The 26,748-nt window shown below is 46.1% G+C and overlaps 1 protein-coding gene across 2 annotated transcripts in view; it reads right to left on the bottom strand.

Moving 5' to 3' along the window:
* Positions 1-26,748, bottom strand: part of TTLL11 (tubulin tyrosine ligase like 11) — a 186,767-nt gene that overhangs the window by 99,535 nt on the left and 60,484 nt on the right. Inside the window, exons 4-6 of one of the 2 annotated variants that reach the window (XM_054584443.1) lie at positions 22,159-22,734; positions 10,022-10,117; positions 9,155-9,270 (exon numbers count right to left, since the gene is read on the bottom strand). In XM_054584443.1, the coding sequence (XP_054440418.1) occupies positions 9,155-9,270; positions 10,022-10,117; positions 22,159-22,734 (788 nt within the window). Of the gene's footprint in view, positions 1-9,154; positions 9,271-10,021; positions 10,118-22,158; positions 22,735-26,748 lie in introns of those variants that run through there. The other variant, XM_054584444.1, reaches the window with a different exon arrangement.

The following is a 26,748-nucleotide window of genomic DNA, read 5'->3' as shown; positions in this document are numbered from 1 at the left end:
GCTCCTCAAAGCGAAGAAAAGGAAAAGGAACTTGTGTAACAAGAAAAGGAAAGAAAGCAGCTGGAGAACACTGCCCACCGTTCGGTGTGACAACCAAGAGCTTTCAAACGATTACTAAGACTGGCTCTAATTTTGATTTTTCATTTCTTTTAATCTAGCAGATAAATAGAGGGAAATCAAACCTGTCCCCACAGCCAAAGATTAACCACCTCTGTCGGAGTTCCCTTCCCACTTACTTCATCAGCTCTGCCTTTACACTCTTTTTTCCTTAAAAAAAAAAAAAAAAAAAAAAGCTGCCAGGTTACATATATTTTTTGATTTATTAAATACATTCAGATGGGACATTTCCCACGACAAGGACTCTTGTAGGAATAAGCGCCATGCTTCCCTCCCTCCAGTGTAAGAACTCCTCATTGCTTTGCAGGTTTCAAACATCCAACTGCAAGCTCCCTTTTATGGATGAAGAAACCAAAGGCTGGAGAAGGTAGGAAACCGTACCATTTACGGCTGCACTGGTGGCGCCAGGATCCCCCCCGCCCCCCCCCCGGCCCTGAAGCACCTGCCTCTGGGGCCCCTGCTCCCACCCACCCTGCTCTCCCACCTGTGCGTTCAATGCGTGAGCGGATCTCCAGTCCTGCTTCCTCCGGGGCTCCCTCCGTCCTAAGACAACGCCTGAGTGGCACACAGAGCTTTAAGCACAGGATGCTGGAACTGAACTAAACATTCACAGACCCAGAGGCAGATTCTGGCCCAGCCACCGATGAATATGTTTACAGAGTTTTCAATAAAAAGGGGAAATTACTGTCACCAAAAAATGGAGAAAAATAAAAACAGCATACAATAATTATATAACATGGCCTCAACTCTAAAACAATATACAGAGTAGAATATTATACCATTTTTCTGAACTAGAACATTAATCAAGGTTAAGTCTGGTGGTTGAATTTGCGGGAGATTCCTCTTTCATGCTATATACTTTCCAGTATTTTCCAATTTTTCTACAATAAGCACATATGACTTTTCCATGAGAAAAAAGATGTAGTAAGAAGTGTGTAGCAGAAAAGAAACTTTTGTCCTCCCCACCCCAAAGCACCTGATTGAAAGCATGCTTGGTGGTCCTGGCCCGCGGTGTACCTCCTGAACCTGCTACCCACTCTGCCCAGCTTCCGGCCTCCATCCTTCCTCCCCCAAACTTATTTACACGCTCTCACCAAACCAAGACCAAGCGAATGCAAGCCGCACCTCCTCCAAGAGGCCTTCCTTGACCATTCCAGGACAGCTATTAGGTTGAATCACGTGAAATTGCCATTCTTGTAGCTCCATAAAGGTCTAATATTGGTGATATCACATGGTCTGACCTACTTCTTGGCTCAGCCTGCCCTCTTCTGAACTTCCAGAAGGTTCCCAGCCTGGGAGGCACACTGCACACAAATGATTTTCTGTCTGCTCCTGTTCTCTTTTGTCTCTTGCGTGGATCCTGCTTTAAGTTGGTGTTCTCTGCACGCTGGCTTATATTTTATTCATTCTGGTTTTGAAGGTTATTGAAAATGAAATGGCCACGGAGCTTCCTCACAAGAGATAATCAATCTCCCACAGGCTCCTGCTCATGCTCAGTGCTTACAGATGAAGAGATGAGGGCTTGCCCCGCAGTTTACAGTGAAGGCAGGGACCCAGCCAGGTAATGAAAACACCTTAAGGGTGCACATCTCTCTGGTGGGCTAAGTACTTTCACATCCGTTCCCTCTCAAGGCAAGAAAGAGCTGGACAGACCGGCTTCAAATCTCCATCTGTTGCTTGCAAAGGGGTGTAGTTCCGGGCATGTCACTTAACCACCCAGGACTCAGTGTCCTCACCTTCAAAACCAAGTAGTAAGAGCAACTGTTACTACTTGCTGTTTTGAGGCCGGAATGGGAATAGTGTAAACATTGCTGTGCCGTGCACCAGACGCACTCAAGAAGCAGTTCTCTATGAAAGAGGCAGGGGAGCAACCTCACCTCCACTTTTTTTTTTTATTTTTCTGATGAGGAAACCAAGCTCGGCAAAGAATAGTGATTAAATCGAGGCCTGGGAGAGTCGGTACCAAAACTGTGGTCTCCTGAGCCCAGGCCACACCACCTCCTTTCGAAAGCCAGCCACTCCTGATTTGAAAGCACGCTGACATTTAAGGCCCACTGGAGCCACTCATAAGGAAATATCCAAATGCGTTTGCTGCCCCCTTCCTACCTGGAATGACTCAGAAAAGGCCTGTCGCGTCGCGGGATTCTGCACTGCCATTCCCCGCCCCCACCCCGGCCTGTAATGGTGACAGACCTTCCATAGGCTCGGCTGCCTCCCCGTCTGCTCCCCGCTCCGGCGACAGGGACAGCGGGCCTGCCTGCGGCCGACGGCTCGGCTCCTGTCTAATGGTCTCTGAAATGCCACTCTCGCATCAGCCCAGGAAATTCCACCTTCCCCATAAGTCTCGGAAATGGTTCCCGCTCAACAAACTTCACGCAAAAGAGGCTTTTACTGGTTACTTCTGACTTAATTCTTAAACATTTTCAAATGGGAGAGAGTTGTCAGCTTTTATGTCTTGCACATAACATAATGCACTTATCATCATTCATTTCCTGTCTGTTCTTACTTAAAAAATGCATGCACATTTTCCTAGCTTGCTGACTGCCATCCAAAATGGGATAACTTTTGAGGTTCGGAGGAGGGCACAGCGTGTCTTGAAGCCATGACACCCCCACCTTGGGCAAACTGCTTCAGCTCACTGCACCCTCTGACAACAAGAGGACTGTTGGGTTCTTAACTTTTTGAATTTATGATGACATTTCTGGCCTTTTCTCCAGAAAGCACAGACATGCACAAAATTGTGTGTAGTTTTTGGGTTCCCAGACACCCTTAAAGCCTTCATGGGCTCCTGAGTGAGAACAAGCACAACTGCCTTAGCTTGACACTCCAGGCATCCACCTCTGATTTCTGGGTCTCTGTCCATCTCGCCAGGAGACCCTCCTCTCTGCTAATCCCCTTCATCCACCTCTCTCTCCAGCTGCCTTAAACTCCCGAGTTTCCCCAACAGAGCTCTGTGCCTTGCTTCCTCCCCCAGGAATGGCCTTCCACCCATTCCTGTGTTCTCAATTCTACTCATCCGTTAAACCCAGCTCAAGAGCCATGTCTTCTCTGTCAGTTGTTTTTTTTTAACTCTCCTCTTCCAGAAATAACTTCTTCCTACCTTGTTCTCCCTTTGCAATTTGTCTTTAAGTTTGGGGCACGCACGCATTCCACTTACAGATGTTAGTGGGTGGGTCTGGCCTCCCCACCTGGCCCGTGAGCTAATCCACACCTCTCCTTGGCATACAGTAAGTGCTCAACACATACCCTAAATAACCAAATCTGTTTCTCTAATCCACACAAAGTATAACTGAAATGCAAGTGAAGGAGCAAATATTCATCTCTTTTTGAACTCTTGACTCACTTGAAATATTCAAAGGTGTTTGGCAGTCTTGCCACAGAGGAATCCTTAGGGCTCAACGAAACCCAAGATTTCCACAAACTGTCAGCCATGCACACATGCACAGGCCGTTCGGAAGGGTCTTCTAATAATTCTCCTAAAAGAATGTCTGTTTCCAGAAGCATGCTCTCTGAGAAGAAAGACGATGTTCTGCATTTATGAAGGTATGCTTAATTGAGATCGTTTAGGAGCCTCTCTTCCCTGGTGTTGAGGGGGTCTGAGTAGGATGTACTGCCCATTTAAGGGGTAGGGGTCAGGGCTCGTTGGACCTCTGATCAATGTGTTTTTAATATTCCTCCCAAGGACAGCACAGAGTGACACTCCTTGGATAAGCTGGATCTGAGACAAGACCAGGGATGGAAGGACATCCCTGGTGGAAGAAACACGCCCCCAGGCATGCAGCGGAACCACGGAGATTTGCTTTGATCTCTGTTCTCTTAGAATGTTTCACCTCCCCTAGATTCTATGCGGAATTGAACTAATTGGGGGATTCACCTAACATGTTGGTCCTGAACATGGCATAGGGGCTATGGCTGGAGTCAAGGTAAACAGTGCAGCCTGAGCTCCCAACGAAGGCTTCAGAGGACACACCTCTCTGAATTTGGGTAAAAGCTGCCCTGGCAGGCTGAGTCCTGCCTCTATCAGAAACCTGGTTGTTATGGCAACAGGAGGTAAATGAAACCGGGAGAGGGGGGTGAAATGTTACTGTGGGAAAAGGGGTTTCAGTGTCTTATATAAGGCATGTTCCAAAAATACACTTCGAATAAGAGGCAAGTGATCTGTTACGGCCCAGCTCCCAGGCACTGCGTGCCTTCATGATAGCAAGAAAACTCCCTCTGAGTTCTCCAAGCCTGTCTCTGGCTTCATTTTTATTTCTCTGGGGTCCTAACCGATTACGATTCCCGAGAAAGGAATCTGGTTACCAGAAATATCTTCATTCCGGAAAAGGAGCAAAATATGAGTCAAATGGCTCCTCCAGGGGGTACACTGACCTCCCCAAAATTAATGAACTGATGGGAAAATCATTGTTTTTCAAATGATCAGGGAAGGCAATTTATCTACGTCTGCTTCTGATAAAATTTTTTTTTTTTAAAGGAAGATTCAAGCTGCCCAAGTATCTTTTTTAAAAAAGAGAAATTTTCCTGATTTTTTTCCCCTTCCCTTACAAGCTTAGCTTTGACTTGAAGTAGAAGCTGAAGTCAATGGAGCCACAAGGCAAAGCAGAAAGAACACTGGGGTAGAAGTCAGGAGACCCCTGGTCCAGCGTCTGCTCTGACTCTCACCAGCTCTGTGATTTGGGGCAAGTTACGGACCTTCTTCCTAGTTTCATCTTGTGTGATTCAGAACCATTATGTATGTGCAAGTCAATTAGGCTGTCTCACAAGCTGGCGACTTAGGTGGCACCAACAGCATAACCGCAAAGCCTGACTGGCCACCTGGTGACCCTAAGAAACAGCATTTGTCTCATGCTCTCAGACGTCACGAGACTCCCTCTCATGGGCCATCTCCTCCGATGACTGTGATGGCCCAGCCAAGGACATACCTTGATCCCCATTTTCTAGATGAGACCAGAGAACAAAGCCACTTGGCCAAGCTCACAGAGCAAGAATCAGAGACTGGAGACACCACCCCAGGCCTGAGTGGTGCCACAGCCAGGGCCTGGCCAGGACACAGCTGCTCTCCTGCCAGGGATGCTTAGGAGGGAGACTCCTGGAACCCGAGGGCTGACCGGCAGGAAGGCGGCTAAGGTCCCTTCCAACTTGAACAGTCTGTGCTTCTATTAATGAAATGAGGGAGCTGTTCTCAAGGGTTCTAAAAGCTTCTTGCAGCAGAAAAGCTTCTTTCCTCTCAAATGAAATCTACTGCAGAGGCCAATACACAAAATAGAGCATTGCGGTTCCACGCTGGTTGAATAAGAGACGGCTTCCACCCGTACATCCATCAGTGACAAACAGATAATATAACGTGGCATATCCATATAATGGACCATTATTAGGCTGTAAAATGAATACAGTACTGATCCATGCTACAACATGGGTGAACCCCAAAACATTCTGCCAAGTGAAAAAAGCCAATCGCAAAAGACTGAATATTGTATGATTCCATTTATCTGAAGTGTCCAGAGTAGGTAAATCCAAAGACAGAAAGTAGGTTGGTATAGGGGGGCGTGGAGGTGACTGTTTAATGTGTGCAGAATTTTCTTTGGGGGTGACAAAACATTTGAAACTAGATGGGATGATGGTTGCACAGCACCGTGAATGTACTAGTGCTGCTGAGTTACACACTTTTAAATGGCTAATTTCATATTATGTAAGTTTCACCTCCATTCATGTAGGTGTGTACATGGTGGTTCTGGAGTCCCACCCCAGTAGCCTCCCCATTCCCTTGTTCCCATAGTGCCTCCCAAGAACTCTGATATGAAAATGAATAGAGCCATTAGCTATTACAAAATGTTATCATCGTTCCAAATAGTTTTCATATGATAGCTATTCTATTCTTTCTGGGGCCAACATATAAATATGCCTGGGTTCGTGACATCTTGCTACTTGGAAACAGAAGTTTCCATTGGCAACCAGCTTCAACGTCAATTCTAGTCCACAGTGACCTGGCAGCTTCAGTTTTAAACTCAAAATTCTACTTTAAATATACCAGGAAATATAATAGAAAGTAAGCATTATTTTTGGGTTTTTTTTTTATGTTTTAGTAGATAATTTTATTGTTGAGTAGTAAACAAAGCATTATTAAGTGTCTACTATATATTAAAAGTTTTGCACGTTGTTCCATATAAACGTCACTATTCCCATTTTACAGAAAAGGCTACCGAGGCTCAAAATAGCTCTGCAACATAGCCAAGGTCAGAATTAGAATCTCGGTCGCTCTAGCTCAAGAAAAAGCTCTTTCTATTATGCCCAGATGGGTACCAACGGAGTCGCAAGTTCTCGCCCTAGAGAAGGCAGGAGGACTGATTTCAGTCCCGCCACAGAAATGACCTTGGCCTACAGGCCCCCGAGGGGTGCGAGGCTGTATGATGCACGGACATAGGCGTCCCGAGCCCTTCCAATATCCTCTCTGCATTTTCTCAGAGGGGTTAAGAGATGTGAGGAGTCCGGAGCCTCTACCTGCCTTTTCTCTTCAGTCTGTGCATAAAAATGGAGACACACCTTAACTGCCTCGTTGGCAAGAAGTACTCAAGGAACTAATGATGGGCTCTTCAGGTCCTCTTTTGCCAAAGAGTTGGAGGGAAAAGCTAGCCTACCATTTGTTCTTGACGGTGTAGGTCATGTGCTATGCCAACACAAAAACTCTGGCTTCTATAGGTAACTTGCAGCCTAGAAGGCCATGTGATATCACTTTCTGCAGTTGGAGTGATGTGGTCTCAGATGTGGACGCATTTAATTCAGTGCAACACTGTGCATTTTCTGTGGGCATAAAAATGGTGACTTTCCAAGTTATCCTAAAACATTTCTACACAGAGAAGTTGAGAATAATTTTAGCCTTTTTCTCTGCATGGTAAAGTTATCAAAATGATAATAATTATCCCTTATATATAAATGCACTTCACAAATTACAGAGTGCTTTCATGGACAATCATTGCTGGGTTTTGTTTTGTTTTTTTTTAAAAAAGGGGGAAATTAAGGGAAAATAGCAGTAATGACATTTTGCTATTAACATATACCTTTAATATTGTAGGTAAGAAAAGGGTGAGAGGAAAGGGTTTCATATTATAGAATGGAAGCCAGGTTCTTGAAGTTCTAACTGTTCCTGGTTATCAATTAAAAGTCAATGCTTTTTAAATTAAAGACGAGGCGCTGCTACTTATGACTTAAGATGTAAATGCCGTTCCCATCCTCCCTAATGACTCTGTGCCCCACTGCTATGAAAAGTGAGATCTACAGCTCATGTGAGCTGTATATATAGAACGCCAGCGGTAGGGAAAGAAAAACAACTTAGAACAGGAAACAGAAAGCTAAGCTTGTTCCCAACGCCATTTCACATGAAAACGTTTTTGATGGCCGAGGTTAAGAGGGCTCAGGCTACGCAGTGCCCTTTGGACTTGTTCCCACCAAAGGAATCAGAATGCTAACGCGTTGAGGTCACCTTTAAAAAGCCGTACCACCATGCCACGATGGCATGGATAGCCGCCAAAATCTCTCCACAGCATCCACAGTAACACAGGCTTCAAGAGCTAACCTCTCCTGGTGAGCTCAATAACCATTAGATACTCGTCGAATGCTTCTGAGGAATGAGGTGTACTGCAGTTAATCTGACAGATCTGCATTGGTCCACTGCTTTTCCTTGAATTCGGCTACTAGATAGACCACAGCTGTGAACAGGGACAAACGGACACCGTCCTGCTGCCATGCTATTCGAGCTGCTCCTGCCACACCGTCATGTGGCAGCTCTCGTGGGCGGAAGCAAGCCACGTCTGGCGGGCTCGGCCCATGCAGATGAGGGGCGGCCGTTCTCAGCTGAGCCCTGCCAACAATGATGACGTGTGCCTGACACGGTGAAGAGCACTCTGGAGGAGAACTCAGACGAGCAGGCACTGTCCTGGCCTACTCAGTGTACAACACCCCATCAGAGTGACATTTCCTGCAGGGCAGTGGCACTCAACCTGGGCTGCACAAGGCAGTCACCCAGGGAACCTCACAATGTTCTGTGGCCAGGCTTCCCGCCCAGGCTAATTAAAATCCGCATCTCTAGAACCGGGGGTCCTTGCACTGGGGTCTCTGAAGGCTCTCCAGGTGGCTTGAGAGAGCCACCCAGGGGACAGGGAGACCTGGAGGGTGGTTCTAACAACACCTGGGCTCGAACCCAGTGGGTGAGGGGCTTCAGTCAAAGACCCTGCCAAACACCACTGGCTTGGGGAAGCCAGCCTTCCTCGCGGCCTTGAACCTCGGCTGACAAGTGCTTTACCGGTCTGGGAGCCCTCGGGTCCACCCGATTTGTCGGGGGTATGGGGAGCACCATTTGAAATGCCTGTCTTTGATTTTTCTGTCTAAAACCAGCACAATGATATTTACTCAACCCTTACTTTGTGGGAACCAGGAGTTTGGTAAAAACAAAACAAAATACCCAAGTGCAATTCATTTCAGGGATGATTCCACGGAGAGGGGAGGCATACTCCCGCCAATGTCCAAATATGATGTCCACTGGGTAGGTGGGACAGAGAGCAATTGTAACTGCTATAAATATGGAAGAAGCACCAGGAGTTCAGTACATTGGCTCTGCATGTGTACAGTACTGCAGGACTGTAAACATCATGAAGAAAGTAAAAAGGAAGCGATCCATACTTACCACGTCCATCTTACCTGTGGTCCTCTTCTGCTTTGCTGTACTCTCTCCCTCTGCTTGACGATTTCAAAGGGAAGCACCGTGTGAACAATGGTGGGCAAGAGGACACCCTGTCGCTAGCGCAAGGTGGGTTTTTAGAGAGACTTCCCAGGTCAGATAACAGCAAGCTAGAGACCCATGGGTAGGTGTCCATTTCCTAACTGAGTCACTGTATTTGGAGGCCGATGTTCACAAATGAAAATACGATCCGTTCAATTGTTTCATATGTAAATCTCACTCACGTAGTTAACATGTTCTAAGAACTTAACTTACTGGTGTGGGAAGCAGAGTTGATAGAAATAAGATGATATAAAGAATACTTACTGGTTCTCCCTTTTCTTCTTAAGGGGGTCCATGAGGCGCAGGGTGTCTCTGATCACAGCCACTTTCACTTCCTCATCGACGAGGCTGGGGACGTTTTCAAACACCCCTGGAGAAAGCTTGAATAGGTATGAATTCTATGTTACAGCGGGGAGATTCAAGAGTGCAGTGAAGTGACTGTCGGGATGCAGAGGTGCTACTGTTAGCGTTTGCTTAGTTAACTAGACAAGTATATTTTAATGGCTCCCTGTGTACTACCTTGAACATGTCAGTATCCTTTTACAAATTCACAAAGTACGTGACAAGGAAAAATAGTATTATGTTTTTCTGCTTATTAAAATTATACATGCTCATTACAGAAAACTTGGAAATATAGAAAAGGGTTAAGAATATTTTAAAAATCCACATAATCCCCCTAAAACCCATTATTAGTATTTGATATATTTCCTTCCAGTCTTTTTTATGCATTATTTTCAGAGGAAAAAAAATAACCACTGTTAAATGTACTATTTATCTTAGTGATTCAAGCATGTCGACATGGCTAAATCATATTCATAGAATTTCAATTAGTTCATCTCCTGAGGCTAATTAGTTCATGTCAAAACTGATGGAAAGACTCAGCTGCTTCTGCATTTGCAGATCTTAAAAACTGGAAGAATGGCATGCTGGGAAATTACCATAGGTCAGATAGGTCTTATATTAATAGACTATGTTCAGAGCTCAACAAAACTGGAATTATTTAGACTCAAACAGAACTTTGCTGTGCAAATTCAGGGATGCTGAATCTTGTTTAGCCAAGTGAATAACATGAGAATGGAAATATCCAGTTGTATGGAAATATATTCAATGAGATACTTAAGAAAAACTTACTTCTTGCTCATGTTCGATTCTCATGCTGGGATTTGCATTAACTTCAAGTAGTATCGGCTTCAGATTTTTCATTAGAAGGATGTCAAAGCCTAAAATCTGCACAGGATAAACACAATTCAGAATTACTCCCTCTAGCTACAATTTCTTTATAGGAGTTGGGGATGGTTTAAGGGTCACCAAAGTGAAAATAAATTCACCCGTGGCCCCTATCCTCAGCCTTGACCCTGGCTTCTCTTGTCCACAGCCCCTCTTCCTCTGGGTGTACTTTTCAGGCCAAATGGATGGCAAGCGAGACATTTTATAGGAGCCTTGATAATGGGATGAGTTCCCATAGTGCATTTCAACGCCATCACTGTCATCTGAAGTGTTATAGGTGATGACCTTGTTCTTCTTTAACAGGTTTTTTATTATGTTAAGGATTAGTAGTAGTCCATCAATTTCTCCTCCCTTTGCTCTCTATGAAAAAGTTGCTTCTTGGCTAGATCTCTGAAAACTCAAGGCTAAGCTTGGTGGATGTCAGTATCACTTTCTTAAGTTTGGGGGTACATCAGGATCACTTCAGGACCCCTTTCAAAACCTCTGTTTTCCCCAGCCCATACCTATGAGCCAGGATCATTCAGAGTGGGGCACAGGCAAATGTATTTTGAATAAAAATATCCCCCAGGTGGCTCTGATATACCCTCTTGGCTAAGGAGAAGGGAATATAGATTAAGCACGTCCTGGGTACTAATAACTGCACCATGCAACCAGTTACCCATCATCTCATTTAATCCTCATGACAGCGTATGTGAAGCAGGGATTACACCTCTGTGAAGCAGAAACCGAGTCTCAGAAAGGCCAGTGGATTTCCTGGAGACCACCTGGCTAATCAGTGGAAGGGCCGGATTTCACACCCAAGCAGGGCAGGCTACATAGTTTGCAGGACGCAGCGCAAGATGCAAATGCAAAGCCCCTTGTTCAAAAAGTATGAACAATGTCATGATAGCTAGGACAGAGCATTAAACTGGGCAGGGAGCCCTTCTGAACAGGGCGTGCTGTGCGTGACTGCACAGACCACACGCCCATGAAGCCGGCTCACACCCAAAGCTAGCTCCGAAAGCTAAGCGTCTGTTGGGCGTTTGCCCTTGAATCCGGCACGCTGCCGCAGTGAGGCTTTCTCCTTCCTGGCCTCTTTCAATTCCTCACAAGCCCTAAGCCACCTTGCCTCTGTCCCCTCTGCCTGACACAACCCTTCACCTAGATAACTCCTCCTCATCCTTGAGATTGCAGGTCCTAATTAGATTCAGACTCAGACTAGGACGATGTCAGAGTCTTAAGAGAACTTTCATTATCTCTATAGGCGGTGATAAGGTAGAACGCTTCTAACATAATTGATGCAATCCCAAAGTTTTAAAAAATTGTGTGGAGAGTAAAGGGGGGAAAAGAAGAGGATATAACTGTATCCCCTGTGTGGACTCAAGAAGAAAAGATGAGAGGAAATCCATTTCCTTGTCTTTGTAGAATATGCATTAGTTAAATGATCATTATTAAACTGTGGCTTTCTCCTTATTAATGAAATCAGAGCCTAAACGGCCATTTTGGGGGATAATTCAAGAATAGGTTATTCTTCAAAGAAGGGTAATAAGGATGAGAAGCTGGAAAAAGTCATCCTCACTCTATTTTTCTTTCCATGGTCATCAAAAGAAAGGAATGGAAATTCAGTAGAAGATGTTACATGTATTACAGATCTCCTTAATAATATATGACAAATGGATATGAGTGATGAGGCCTTTCAGAGACTCTGGTGACATCATCAGTCTAACTTCAGACCTGGCCTGGGACATGTGAGGTCGATGAGGCTACAGAGAGCAGCGGGCTGTGGTACCCACGTTTATCACCCTAGTCATCAGTGCTTACTTTTGGCTACGTCTTGGAAGTTTACACTCGTACTTTCTCAGCCTGCCGGACTCTTTGCAGGTCAAGGCACTGTGGTTTTGTGAATGTAAAGCTACAGGAAAGCTGGAGAAGGGGGCTGCCAAGCCTCATCAGCCGTGTTGACCTGCACCCCACCAGGGGCATAATACTTTCCAGAGCCCAAACTGTGGTGCGCGTAGTTGAAGACGATGGGTCTTGTACAAGAATGCTTTGGAGTCAGAAAGACCTGGACTGTAATCTCAGATCAGTCTCCCATTCGAGCTAAACAATTCTAGGCATGGTGCTTGGCCTCTCAGAACCTAATTTGCCTTGTCTATGAATGGAGATAACAATGTCTACTTGCAGGGCAATTCATGGTGGAAGCAAAAAGTTCCTAGGACTACATTCATCATATAGGAGGTGCTCAGTACCTGCTGGCTCCCTTTCCAGTTTCCTACTAGTGTCACCAACAGGAGATAGCCTCTGTGGCTTTGGAGTCCAGAGCGGCTCATTTCAAATCTTAGTTCTGCCTTTAACTTGTGTATCTACAGGCAAGTTACTTAACTGCTCTAAGTCCCAGTTTCCTCATCTGTAAAATGGGAATAAGAACAGACTTTACATGAGTTCATTCGCTTGTGAAGTATTTATTGAAATGCTTCCTGTGTCCTGAAACTATTCTAGCTTCTGGAAACATAGTGGTGGACTTGACAAAGTCCCTGCCCTTATGGGGCAGGGAGACAGGACTAAATAAAGATAATGTGATAGAATTTATTTTGCACAGTGCCTGACATGTAGTGAGTGTTTAATGAAGGTCAGTTTTATGTATTTTTTCACAAATTCATGGAAATATGAATTGTTTTCTTTTTAAAGGTTCAATGAAATGTGTTGCACCAATGAATCTCAATAAACAGAATCACAGAACTGGGGGGAACTGTGAGTGGATCTTGTCATAAAACCCTGGAATGACGGAGCTGGCAGAAAATTGGGAATTTACTTGGTTTGGTATTTTTCAAAATGCCGTTCTTTTCTGGGGAAGCACTGGAGAAACCAGTTCATATCAACTTTTACCTATTTTACATACTGGGGTTACTAGGGGAAAAAAACCCCTCAATTTAAAAAAAAAAGTTACTAATCTAGTCTAATACCTACTTCATGCAGATGAGAAAATGAGAAATCTACAACTTAGAAAGAGGAAAGCCTCTCTCCAGTTGGGTGGCAGAGCAGGAATTGTTAAATGGAGAGAGAGATGCTTTCAATCATGTGATACTCTGTCCTCCTCCAAGTAATTCAATCATCAATTATTGCTTACCTCCTGCCTGAGGGGGACCCTGGGGACTCAACGGTATCTGTCCTTTGTTTCAGACTTCTAGACGCTTCCAAAGCAAGTTGGGGAGAAAACTCATGCAAAGGCTCCAAGATCCCTTCCAATGGGAGAGGGTTCTGCTGAGTTCCACAACTACACATCCATTTGCATCCAGGGTATTCCCAACGGCAAGGTTCCAGACTCCCCAAACTGAACACATCTGAGCTCCCTGTCTGTGGTCCGCAGCCTCTAAGGCAGCATCAATGACCCCTTCCTCCTGCATTCATGCCCTCATGTAACCTTCACTCCTTGAGCGTAGACTGAACCTGGTGACTTCTTTCTAATGGTCTATGGCCGACATGAGGGGATGTCACTTCCAATATGAAGTTATAAAAAGATAGTGACTTCCGCCTTGCCATGCATTCTCTTAACTCTCTTGCTCGCTCACTCTGAGGAAAGCCAGCCTCCATGTTGTGAGCTGCCCAACAGAGAGGCCCAGGTGGGACAACAGCTGGAGGACCAGGGACCGCCAATGGCCGTGCAAGTGGCCTTAGAACAGGTCCAGCCCCAGTAAAGCCTTGAGAGGACTTATTGAGAGCCAACAAGTCCATTGCAGCCTTGTGAGAGGCTTGGGGCCAGAGGCAGTCAGGAACTATGAGAAAATCATTTGTTTGTTTAATCTGCTAAATTTAGGGGCAATTTGTTACACAGCAATAGATAATCAACATGCCATCTCTCTAAAGTCTACTTTGCCTACAATATTTCTGATCTACCCAATCACATAAGCCAGAATTTCTCCTTATCTGTTACATCTACCAGCATACCAATTCTTATACATTCTACCTCCAAAGAACTTTCTAGAGCTGACTTGTCCTCACTGCTCCTGGTCTGGATAAGGTCTGCACCACCTTGCACCTAGACTACTTTAATAGCTTCCCCATTTGTGTCCCAGCTCACAAATTCACCCCTCTAATTCACCTGGCATAGGGGCTGCTACAGTATTTTTGTAAAATATTGGGTTGGCCATAAAGTTCGTTCGGTTTCTTCCATAAGATGGCTCTAGTAGCACTTGTCTTTAACTTCGCTCAAAACAATTTTGTTAGATTGCATTGTGAATTTTTGTGTAGCTATTTTAATACTGAAGATGGAAGAAAATATACATTTTTGGCATATTATGCTTTATTATTTCAATAAAGGTAAAAATGCAACTGGAATTCTAAAAAAAAAATTTGTGTAGTATATGGAGAAGGTGCTGCGACTGACCCAACATGTAAAAAGTGATTTGCGAAGATTTGTGCTGGAACTTTCTTGCTGGACAATGCTCCATAGTCATGTAGACCAGTTGAATTGATAGCGATCAAATCAAGACATTAATTGAGAAAAATCTATGTTATACTACCCAAGAGATAGCCAACATACTCAAAATATCCAAATCAATAAAGTTATTGGTGAAAATGAAAAATGTGTCTTTTATTTTATGTAAAAAACCATACGGACTTTTTGGCCAACCCAATACAAATAGAATATCAACACTCCTCTGCCTGAAATCCCTGCCTACAGAATGAAGTCCTACAGATTCCTCTATGACCCGCCATCTGTCTCACACTCCAGCTTTATTTCCTCCCACTCACTATTGCACATCTTGGGCTCCAACTGTGCTGAGCTATTTGTAGTTCTAGGATGCTTTACTCCTCTCTGCTTTTATACTATATTGCCTGGAAGACAATTTTATTTATCAACTATTTAATGAGCACCTACTAAATACTAGGTACTGTTCTAGGCACTGGTGATAAAGCAGTGAACAAGGCAAAGGATGTTTTTAACATCCTGCTCTCTTGGAACTTACATTCTAGTGGAGAGAGAGATACCACATGCAAGTTAGTACCACACGTAAGTTAGTTAAAGCAAGGTAAGAACATAGAGTGTAGTACAGTGGGTGAAAGGGAGGGTTTGGTGTTTTAGAATGGTCAGGGAAGTCTTCTCTAAGAAGGTGACATTTGTCATCCCATTGTCTTCAGGATTGCACAGTTTCTGATGAGAACTTTTTGGTTCTTCTTAGTGCCTCTGACTATAATGTGTTTTAATTCTCTCCAGCTGCTTTTAAGATTTTCTTATCATCACTGGTTTTCCACAATTTGATTATTCCAAGCCTTGATGGGTGCACATGTGTGTATGTGTGTCTATCCTACTTGGAGTTTCTTAAGCTTCTTGCATTGTGGGGGTATATATATATTTTTTTTTCTTGGTCAAATTTGGAAATTTTTGGCCATTTCTTGAAACATTTTTCTATGTCTTCCTTGTCTCTTTGGCTCAAGGACCTCCAATTACACATATGTTAGACCACCTGCTATTGTACTATAGGTCACCGATGGTCTGTTCATTTATTTTTTTTCTGTCATTTTCCTCTCTGTGTTTCACTTTGGATAGATTCTACTGCTATGTCTTCAAGTTCACTGATCATTTTTTTCTTCAGGGTCTAATCTGCTGTTAATCCCATCCAATGAAATTTTCATTTTAGATATTGTATTTTCTTCTCTAGAAGTTCCATTTGGTTCTTTTTAATATTAAGCTTCCATTTTTCTCTTCATTAAGCTCATATTTTCTTTACAATTTTTATATATCATTATATAACTTAGCTCCCTTATTTTCAGAATTCTGTGCACAGAAGTCCAGCTACCTCAGCCTTCCCAAACTTTGATCTCCAGCTCCTCAACTTGCTGAGGTTACAGGCTCTCTTTAGGCTTTCTCTCCCTGTGTCCATATTTCAGAAATTGTCCCAAACAGAAAGTCAAAGGCGCTGTGGGACTCACCTTCAGTTTTATTACCCTCTTCCTCAGGGATCACAGTGCTGAGCTGTCTGTTGTTCAAAGTGTTAAAACTTTTATTTTATGTATTTTGTCCGGTAGTATACTTGTTTGGGGGAGGTTAGGTCCAGTCATTCTTTTCTTTGATGTATTTTTTGGGGGTGTATAGGTCTAGTCTTTGTTACTCCATCATGACCAGAAAAAAGTCTCAAGGGATGACATGTAAACAGGGACTGGATGAAGTGAGCAAATAAGTCATTTGACGAGCTAAGTAAAAGCACTTCAGGCTAAGTGAACAATAAGAACAAAGGCCACTTTTGAAGAACAGCAAGGAGCAAGCAAGAGGGAGAGTGGTAGGAGATGAGGTCAGATAGAGAGACAATGGCCAGATCATGTAGCATCTTGTAGGCCATGGGAAGGAGCCAGGATTTTAAGTGCAATGAGAGAGCCATTGGAGAGTTTGCAGGGGAAGTAATTTGATCTGACATGTTTTAAAAGAATCACTTTGGCTACAGTGAGAAAAATAGGCTATAGCTAGCAAGAGTGGAAATAGGGGCATCAATTAGGAGGCTACTACTGTGGTACAAGTGCAAAAGGATGATAGCAGTAGAGTTGGTTAGAAGTGGTTACATTCAGGATATATTTTAAAGTCTATCTGCAAGAGTTACTTATGGATTGGCTATATAAAGGAGAAAAAAAACAATAACTAAGGATGACTCAGATTTCTGGTCTGAGTCACTGAATGCTATTCATTTACTGAAGCAGGAAAGACAATGGAAGAGTAGGTTCAGGTATGAAATCAAGGGTTTAATTTCGGACATGTCAAGTGGGAGATACCCACTAGAAATCCAAGAAGAAAGATTAAATGGGCAGTTGGTTATACCAGTCTGGAGCTCAAGGAGAGGTCAAGACTAGAGATTCAAATTTAGGAGCCAACGGGATATAACTGATACTTGAAAGTCATGGGCTAGATGAGATCCTTTGGGGAACTTTCCAAGGACTGAGTCTTGGGACTCTCCAACATGGACAGACACAGAAGAAAGGGCTGAGAAGCAGCAGCCAGTGAGGTAGAAGGGAAGCCACGAGAGGATGGTGTCCCTCACCTTTTTCTGCTTGGTAAATTCGTCACACCACAGGCTCCCGCTTAAGCATCTCCTCCTCTGGGACGCCTTCCCTGACTGGATGGGGCGAAGTCAGTGACTCCCTTTTCTGTGTTTTCCCAGCACCGTGCATGTGCCCTCCTGAAGCATTTATTACAGGGACTGTACTTTCCATATGTCAGACTTCCCCACTCAAGTGTGTACCTCTTAGGGGCAGGGACTGTGCCTTATCCATAACCGCATGTCCCACCGCTAGCTCAGGGCTTGCCTGAGTGCGTACCTGGGGACTCCATTAGAGTCCAAAGGAAGAAAAAAGACCAAATGTCAGGCGGGGTCAAGGAAGGCTTAACAGAGAATGTGGGATTTGAGCAACACTTTGTTAGAAGGCATTGGATTTTTTTCTTTTTTAATGTAAGGAAAGACGAGAGCATGGCAGGTCAAAACAGAAGAGAACAAGCAGGTGGAACAGGGAAAGCACAGACTATGTCCAAGAGACAGGAACTGGCTCTGTTTGGCGGGCCCCTACGGTTCAGGAAGGGTACAGGGAAGGGAGGCTGGGGCCAGGCTGGGAGGCAACCAACGCTAGGCTGAGGACTTGGTTCTCAAACTTGTTCCTAGGAACACAGGTGCTCCCTTATGATTCTAAAATATGACAACTTCCGGGTTTCCTTTAACTCCAAGGCAGGCAAGTTTGAGGACTGTTGTTACAAATAATTAATGAAATAATAATACAAACTATCATTTATTAAGTGATTATTATGTGCTTAGTACTATGCCAAATGTTCCACAAGGCTTTCTCTCATTGGACCTCATAACAGGTCTGTGAGGTAGACACAACTATGATTGCTATTTGCAGATAAGGAAACTGAGGTAAAGAGGGGTTCACTTGCCAAGCTTGCCAGCTGGAGGTGCTGGAAAGAGGAGCTGGGATTAGCTCACACTCAGGGTGTCTGAGAATGACACCCAAGCCCTCGCATGGTTACTAGGCTGTTCCTTTGCCTGCTTCCTGTGGGGTGTCTGGGGCTGAAGGAGAAGGGGGGCGTCACAAGGACAGCGAAGAAAGAGAAGCACCGTAGGATCTACAGGCGGTGTCTCCTCCAGACATCGGGGGGAGGGGGCACGGCCAGGGAGAGAATCAGACTCAGAGCTAGAGGAAGACGAAGACCCACCAATGGAATTGGGGTAGAATGCTCTGGAAAGCTGAGCTGGAAACCTTTCCTCGGCATGTGCACTTCTGCACGTGAATCACCTGCACCCAGGTGGACCTTACTGTTTAAGCCCTGGTCACGTTGCTGCCTTCCAGGGGACTCATGGGGACGTGTTGCTGGGGGCTGCCTGGGCAACGGCGGGGGAAGGGCCAGAATGACAGGGCAGTCACATGCCCAGGCAACGGGTCACAGGAAGCCTGCCCACAGCCTGGGCTGTGCCGCAGCTGCTACGGGCCATCACCATTTCCCAAGTAGTTATTGTGGCTACGACTGGAAAGGGGTCACAGTCACATGTCTAAGCTAAATGTAACATTGTTGGCCAGGGTTTGTGCCCCGGAATGCTGCCGTCTGGGCCCGGCCCAAGCTACAAGCAGAAGCGGCTTCGCAGTAAGAAAGAGTTTATTGTACTGTATTTACGCAGGACATTATTATGGTTTGCAAAATCCTGCACAATCTTTATCTCCTGGGGGTTAGACAACAACCCTGTGAGGTACTTGAGGAAACTGAGCCCCGGAGAAGTTAAGTGACTTATGCAACATCACACAGCAAGTCGATGGCAGAACTACACGCTGTCCTGAAAATCTTTGGGTTCCATGTTAGTTCAGGTGTTTGAGACTCACACTAACAAGAGTTTTTAACAAGTGATATGAACAAAGAAAGCAAGAGAGGACTCCAGAGGAGAAAAGAATAATATTTTCTCAATCACTGTGAATATGAAAGGTGTGGTAAAACACATTTCAAACACCTAACACTTTCCAGCTTGTCAAAGCCTTTCCACCTGTCCTACTTCTCAGTGCTTCTAAGGAGGCAGGTAGGGAAGTGAGTGCAGGTGATTCACAGAGCAACCGAGGCCCCAGGTCATGCAGCTGAGAAGAGGAAGAGCGCCCCCTGGAGTTTACTTCTGGTGCTGTCCTCCTCCCCTGACCCTAGGCCTGGAAGCATTTAATGCGGCCATGCAATGGAAAACGGTCACAGGGCTGTGGTTCCATTTGCTAGAAGTGATCTGTCCAAACCAGTGGCTCCCTGCCTGTCTGCCCTCCAGTTCTCGGATTCCGCCCGACGGCTGCCCCAGGCCGCCTGCCCATGGCAAGACAGCCGCCTGGCCCCCCACCCTGCACTCTCACTGTGCCAGGGCTCTGTGGCTTGGCCACGCATGCCAGGCCCACATGATACTCCTGGAATAGCTGTCCCTGTCAAACCGAGGCTACCGCACGGTCCCCTGGGATGACCCCTGGATGCCTCCATGTTGCAACGGCCTCCTCTGCCCTAACGTATTGATGGCTTCCCGGGGACATGTTTTCTCTGGTTCTACCTCCAGGTTCTGCCCTTTTACACTTTCTAATGCCTTAGGCCACATGCCTGATGGCGGAGCCAGACATCCTGCCTGGGAGCCAGAGCCTGAGGCCCAAGTGCCTAAGGACAGATCTCTGCATGGCAATTACCCCTCCTGGAACCGGTCTTGCCTGAATTCCCTCCAATGGGTTCCTCCCGCCTGCCTGGAAAGCCTGCTGCCTGGTGCCCAGCCCCAGGGTAGCCTCCCTGGAAGGGGGTCTGCCCCCGGGGAGGAGCCTCTTCTTCAGCTGCCCCACTGCCTCCCCTAGCTCCTGTGCCACACCGTTACTTTCCTGTCACAGCCTGAGAGGGCTAGGCACAACCCCCATGGTCATTGACATCAAAACAGATAAACAAATTGTGCACGTTCACAATGGGATAAACAGCAGTGCCAACAAAACAATACCAACCGCCCACACGCACATGTGAGGAAAGAATGTTGCAGAAGTCTACATACTTCATAACAGAGTTTTTTTAAAGCTCAAAAGCAAGAGAAACAAAACAGGATATTGTTTAGGGATGCATTCATGGGCACTATAAGTATTTTTAAAGCAAGGAAACGACAAACATGAAATTCAGGGTAACATGCCCCGGGGCGAGGGGGTGGGTGGAGAAATGGGAAGGGGAACCGCGCGGTCGCGGGACCTTGCGCTGGGCGGTCGGTTCAGGATGCTTATTTTGTTGTTCCACCTCATAGCGTACAGACACATTCACGTGTTCTTTTTTATATACAGCTGCTACAAGGTAATTTTAAAGATTCGATGGAGAGGGTCCCAGAGGTACCTCTTCTTATCGTCTTCCGATTCTGGTGTATCTGGTGCATCGGGTTGGTGTATCACGTGCCCCGCCCCACCTTTGCAGCCAAACGCCCTGGGAGAATGCTCTACCCTCCTTCCCTTTTCCTTCCCTCCCACACTCAGTCCACTACACCCTGACCCCTGTCCTGTCATTCACTGAAGGCAAGTCTCGCTGAGGTCAGTAAGCACAAGGTACAGCTTCTGTCTGGTCTTGCGTGACATTCCAGCAGCACTTGCCACACTGACCCCTGCTTGCTTCTTCTCCAAGCACGCCTCCCCTGGGATTTAGGGCACTTCCTCTCCTAATGTCCCTTCTGTATCTCAAGCCACATCTTCTTGGTCTCTTTTGTTGGGTTCCTCTCCTTCGACTGTCCCTGAGTTAAATGGCGGTACCTGTGGGGGCTTCTCAGGCCTCATCTTACTCTGCAGCCTCTCATGGCTTCGGTTGCCGTCTGAACACCAGTGAGTTCCCCATCTTTCTCTTCAGCCCAGTCTTTTCACTCCTGAACTCCAGGCCCAAATGTCCAATTGTCTACTCAAACTTTCCACTTGGATGTCACATAAGCACTTCAAAGCATGTTTAAGTCCAACTCCTGACCTTCCCCCGCCCCGGCAGCCTCGTCCCCTTCTAGTAGCTTCTACACATCCATCCATCCAGAGGCTAAGCCACATGCCACTCATTCTTGGTTTTCCCCTTCCCTGACTGCCACCGTCTCTCCACTGTCCTGCAGCCCCATCCAATGACCATGTCTAGCCACTCTAGCTCCTCAGTCACTCTCAGATCTACTGTCTCCGTCTCCACCAAGACCTTCATAATCCAAGCCAGTATCATCCTTTGTCTGTATGAAAACAGCCAGCTCACTAGTCACCTCCCTACCCTCAACCTTGCCTCAGTCCCTGCCCGCCCTGCACCCAGTTTGTTGTGGGTGACACGCAAACCCTAGTGCATCGGTCCCCTGCGAGCACCCCCCAGGGTCCCCACTGCCCTGGGCTCTCCATGACTCGGCCCCTACCTGCCTCTCCCACCTCATCTTTCCTCACCTGCCTCCACCCTCCAACCAGGCCGCACCTTTTCAGATCCTGAAACACTTCCGCTTCCCCCTCACCCCAGGACACCTCGTCCCCCGCAGCCCTGCTGCCTTGCCTGCTCCATCCAAGCCTTACTTCAGGTTCCAGTTCAACTGCCTTCTGGGAAGCCTTCCCAGACCACCCTCAGTCCCGCCCAGAAAACGTGAGGTGGTCCCGCCATTAGATGGGCCATTCTAGCACTTGTGATACTTTGTACTAATTACTTTTTTGATCATTTGTCTCCCACAATAGCAGGCCCTATGCCTCAGCCTGCAGGGACCTGACTCACTGTCTCAGCAGGACCTCGGACAGTGCCTGGCCCCCCACGCGGCCAGGGGCAAACACAGCCAGAAGAAAGAATGAATAAATGAGTGGCAGGCGCTGTGCTTTGCATACGTTATCTCATTTGATTCTGACAAGAATCCTTTAAGGGAGGTACTACTGGTCTCATTTTACAGCTGAGAAAAGGGAAGTAACTTACCCCAAATCCCAGAGCTATCAAATAGAAAGCAGCAAGTTGGACCCCATTTAACACCAAAACCCACACCAGCAACTCCCCCACCTCCCCTCCAGCCACCCCTCGTCCTACAGGAGGCCAAGGTGGAGAACTCGGCCGGGACTGGCGACGTTACCTGGAAGCACGTGGGCCCGGGCCTCCCCGCGGGGATGTCCGACTGGTAGAAAACCCTGAGCTCTGGAGTCAGGGCAATGACGGTCTTGATCACCAAGGAGATGATATCAGACCAGACCTTCTTGATGTCGACGCCTTTGGAAGACAGCCTACCAAGAACGCTTGAGAAAGTCCTTTTGCTGCCCGTGCTAGTGCTGTCCGAGTGGACAAAGTTACCACTGTGGATGTTCAGCGAGTAGTTGGTTAAGTGCATAAAGATGTGGTGCATGTTTTTGGGGGTGGGTTCCTGATACGGCTCTGTACAAAATCTAGAGAGTCCATCTTTGGCTATGTAAATCTCTAAGGGGTCTAAGGACTTCAGTAAGACATACAGGCGAATGTCGAACTTGAGCTTGTCGATGAGGAGAGGCTTGCAGATGTACTCCTGGACCACCGCCGGCCTGCGCTGCAGGGTCCCCGCCAGGCGGATGTCACTGGGGTCTTTAATGAGGTAGATTCCATCCCCCTGACAACCACCATCAGGTTTCACGATGAAAGTGGGCTTCCAGGAGGGGTTACCGTCTTTCACCATTCGAACCTGGGGGGAGAGAATAAGGGTCAGCAGGATGTCCTTTTCCTCTCTGGACTCCCAGGATAGAGCAGGACGTTGGCAAAGGTTTGGTGAATGAGCTACAAAATGAGTCCTGCCTGTGTGATACTCTCTGAGCACCTGCCAGGGAGGTAACACTGCACTAGGTACTGAGACGGTGGCCTGGGGCTGCCCTCAATCTCGTCCTCCAGAAGGGAGAGCGGGAGCGCAGTGGATTAGCAGTCAGGAGACCTGGGCTCGAATCCCAGATGTTTGCCGGTTATTAGCGATGACTCTGAACAAGACATGTAACTGATGGCAGTGACCATCTTGTGCTATTGGTGGGTGCCCGCTATGCGCCACCTACTATAGTAGGCGCTTTCCATAAGTTGTCTCCTCTAAGGAAATACGGTGGCTCTCTTTTATGATATAGAAAAGAGGACATGGTGCATCGGTTGTTAAGAGCGTGAGTGTGGTGTTCGGCTGCCTGGTCTCAAATCCTGGCCCTGCTACTTACTGTGTGACCTTGGGCAAGTGACTTAAGTTACCTGTAAGAGGAGAAAGACTGTTCTGAGGATGAATGAGGTAATAAATGCCAAGGGCTAAGCCCACGGGACGTGACCCGGGCAGCCATCAAGCCTAGCCGGGGCTGTCCTTCAAAGACGCAGTAACTCGCCAGCTAACAGAGGGGCGGCACTGGGATCGGAACCTAGATCCTGGACTCGAAGGCGCTCGTGCCTTCCTCGGTACTGCCATGTCTCGGGTTCCTCATCTTAAAAACGGGAATGTAAAACCAGCCCTTATGGGTCGCTGTAAAGAAGAAGTAAACTAAAATGTGCAAAGGGCCACGCACAATACCAAACACGGAGCTAGTGTGTGGGGAAATGCTAGTTTGATCATTTATAAGTCTTATTAGGTTCATCTAGAGGACCCAGCCACTCCTTCAGTCTGTTGAGATGTTTTTCAAACTGGATTCCGTCATCTATAATATTTGCTCTCTTCCCAGCTCCAGGTCAGCAGGATGCTCACATAATTATCCAGGACGCTTGGCCAGTCCAGACAGTCGGTCTGGAGCTCCGGGTCTGCATAATTCATACTCGCCCAGTGCCCCGGACCCTTGTCATATCCTTCATGTGGTCACGGGGCATGGACGGACTGAAGGCCAGGGAGAAGGTTTTCACAGGGGAGGGAGCTGGAGGAAATTTAAAGGTGGGTTTGAAAGTCACTCTCTCAGCAGCGCAGAGGAGGCCAGAGTAGGCCGGCCTTCCATTCTGAACCCTGTAGCTCCTAGGGAGGCGGCCTGCCCGAGAGCTGAGCTTGCCCTCGCCTCCACCTTTGCCGCTAAGCCCAACCCAGGACGTCTGCACTCTGGGTTTTACTTATCTCTCTGACCAGCCTATATTTCTAAGTGAAGCTTTTGCCAATTCCTTGGGCACTATCAGTTACTCCAGGCTTGTAAAAGATCTTTAACAATGGAGAAACACTTAAAGCCTTAATAATGGCCCACATCAATTGTTTCCCCTTGTCAGCAGGATTCGAGAATGGAACCTCACCAGAGATCAATGCAAGCCTCCCCGGGCCTTCCAGGGAGCTTTTCTCGCAACCATGACCTTGACGTTTATGTGTAGTTATTTAATATTCATCCAAAGCATTCATACATTTGGCCCTTTACAGTAAATATAAATGTGCTGGAGAAATGGCAGTTATAGATCAGGAAGTGAAGGATGTCACGTTTGCACCGATGGGCAATTTCTCCCTCTGGAAAGCTTCTGCAATGCTGAAGATACTAACAGTTTAATATATTATCAGGAGCAATATTTTCTCCTTTGAATCCAGTGTATATGCCTTAAATAAATTAAACTACATGGTCAATAGTCTCTGCCATTCATTGCATTACTGGCTATTTCTTCTGCTCTTTGCTAGAGTAGCACCACACAAATCAGGATTATTAATACTAACAGAATCACTGAATTTTTAGAACTGGAATGATCCTCGGAGACCAACATCGCCCAGTCCCCTCTACCTCAAATGCAGACGCTGAGGCTGAGAGGTGACGTGACTTGCCTTGGGTCCCGTAACTGGCTGGGGGGTGGTTAGGATGAGAACTGGCCTGATGGCACGCTCTCTGGGCCATTTTTACCTCTGATACAAAAAATTAAAGGTCTCTTTTTCCTGAAAACTATAGGGAAGATTCTCCGGACGTAGCGGACAGTACTGTCTCTGAGCTGCCCTCACGCCGCCAAGTTCAGCCCCTGGGCACGGCCTCCTTGGAGCTGGGACCGCAGCGCCTGAGTCTGCCAGGGCCGCCCCGTCCCGGCTGTTCCATCGGGGCCCTGGGTGCAGCCTGCGGGAAAGCCGCCTCGCTGTGCCGAATGTGGTCCTGCCGTCACTAGACCTTTCAGCGACTTCTATTTTTAAAGGGGAGAAAGGTTTTCCAGAACTTCATATTCATTCTCCTCTGAGGTTTAACTCAAGGGTGACCCTTTTCCCTCAGTTATTAAAGTTAAAAACTAATACATTGGTTCTTAGCAAGAAGTCATGGACCAGAATCTAAATATAGTCTCTGTAACTATGCCTCAACCCCCCAAATTCTGATTTAATAGACCAAGGAAGAGACCTGGGTATGCGTATTTTGGGAAGAGCATGATGAGTGTGATTCGGGTGTTCACTCGGTTTGAGAGCCACTGGACCAGTGTGAGTTCAATAAAAATACAATCTGGGATCAACATATTGAATGAAGTTTTACACAGTGATGTGAGGCCGAACAGGAGAAAGACCTGCACTTAGGCTAAAGCTGATGGTATCTTCATTTTTACCCAAACCTGCTGTTGGATGTGAAAGCCATTATCTTGTAACTGTATGCACTGATGGCTGAAAGAGATACACAGAGGATGTGGTGGACTGATTGCTTGGCAGGCAGGCATCAGGCCTATTAAAAAATTTATGTGTCTTTCACTGCCCCCTAGTGGACGTTTAAGGAATATCACTGGGGCACACCCGCCCCAGCAACCCTCTGCACAATTTTGGCTCTTCTTAGCAGCAAGACACTCTATTTAGATGTTAAAAAGGCCTTAAGCACCACTACACAGCTGTGGCACTGTGAAGGTAAGATCACACTTTGGATGAATCCATCTCTAAAATGCCAGGGTTGGCCAAGGTCACCTTCAGTTTTCATATTTTCTGTCTTAAATATTTTTAAGTATTCTCCCTACTACATCGATTGGCCTACCTGTTTAAATTCTCTCAGTTTGCATAAACTTTTAAAATTTGAAGTAACATGAATATGAAATCCTGGAAACATACACCATAAAAAAATCAGTGATTTTTATATTTTTCATTGTGCTTTTTTGTATTTTCCAAAATTTCCATTAGGAAAAGAAATTAGTAGCAATAGCAGGCAGCAGCAAGTGACTCTAAATATAAAGATTTGTATATGGAACAGCTTTTGGTGAACAGATATTTGTACATCCTTGTTCATAGCAGCAGTGCTCATAATAGCCAAAGGTGGGAACAACCCAAGTGCCCCTCGGCAGGAGGATAGATAAACAAAACGTGGATGTACAGCCAATGGATTATCATTCAACCTTAAAAAGGAAGGAAATGTTGGCACCTGCTACATACAACACGGATGAATCTGGAGAACATTATGTTAAGTGAAATAAGTCGGTCGCCAAAGGACAAATGCGGTATGGCTCCACTTACATGAGATACCTAGAAGAGTCAAGTTCCTTGAGACAGAAAGTAGGATGGTGATCGCCAGGGACTAGGGCAGAGAGTTAGTGTTCGATGGGTAGCGTTTCAGTCTGGGAAGATAAAAAAGCTCTGGAGACGATGGCGGTGATGCTTGCACAACAGTATGAATGTGCCCAATGTCACTGAACCAGATACTTTAAAATGGTTAAGATGTTAGTAAGTTTTATGTTGTGCATATTCTCCCACAATTTTTTTAAAGTTGAAAAAAATTTAATTAAAAAAAATACCTTTTGGCGAGGTAGAAGGAGTACTGATGCAAAAGAGAGAAAA

The sequence above is a fragment of the Pteronotus mesoamericanus genome, unplaced genomic scaffold (genome assembly GCF_021234165.1).
Source record: "Pteronotus mesoamericanus isolate MK-2021 breed Mesoamerican mustached bat unplaced genomic scaffold, CSHL_Meso_final contig_78, whole genome shotgun sequence".
Classification (NCBI taxonomy): Eukaryota; Metazoa; Chordata; class Mammalia; order Chiroptera; family Mormoopidae; genus Pteronotus; species Pteronotus mesoamericanus.
This window is presented reverse-complemented; position numbering and strand designations above follow the sequence as displayed.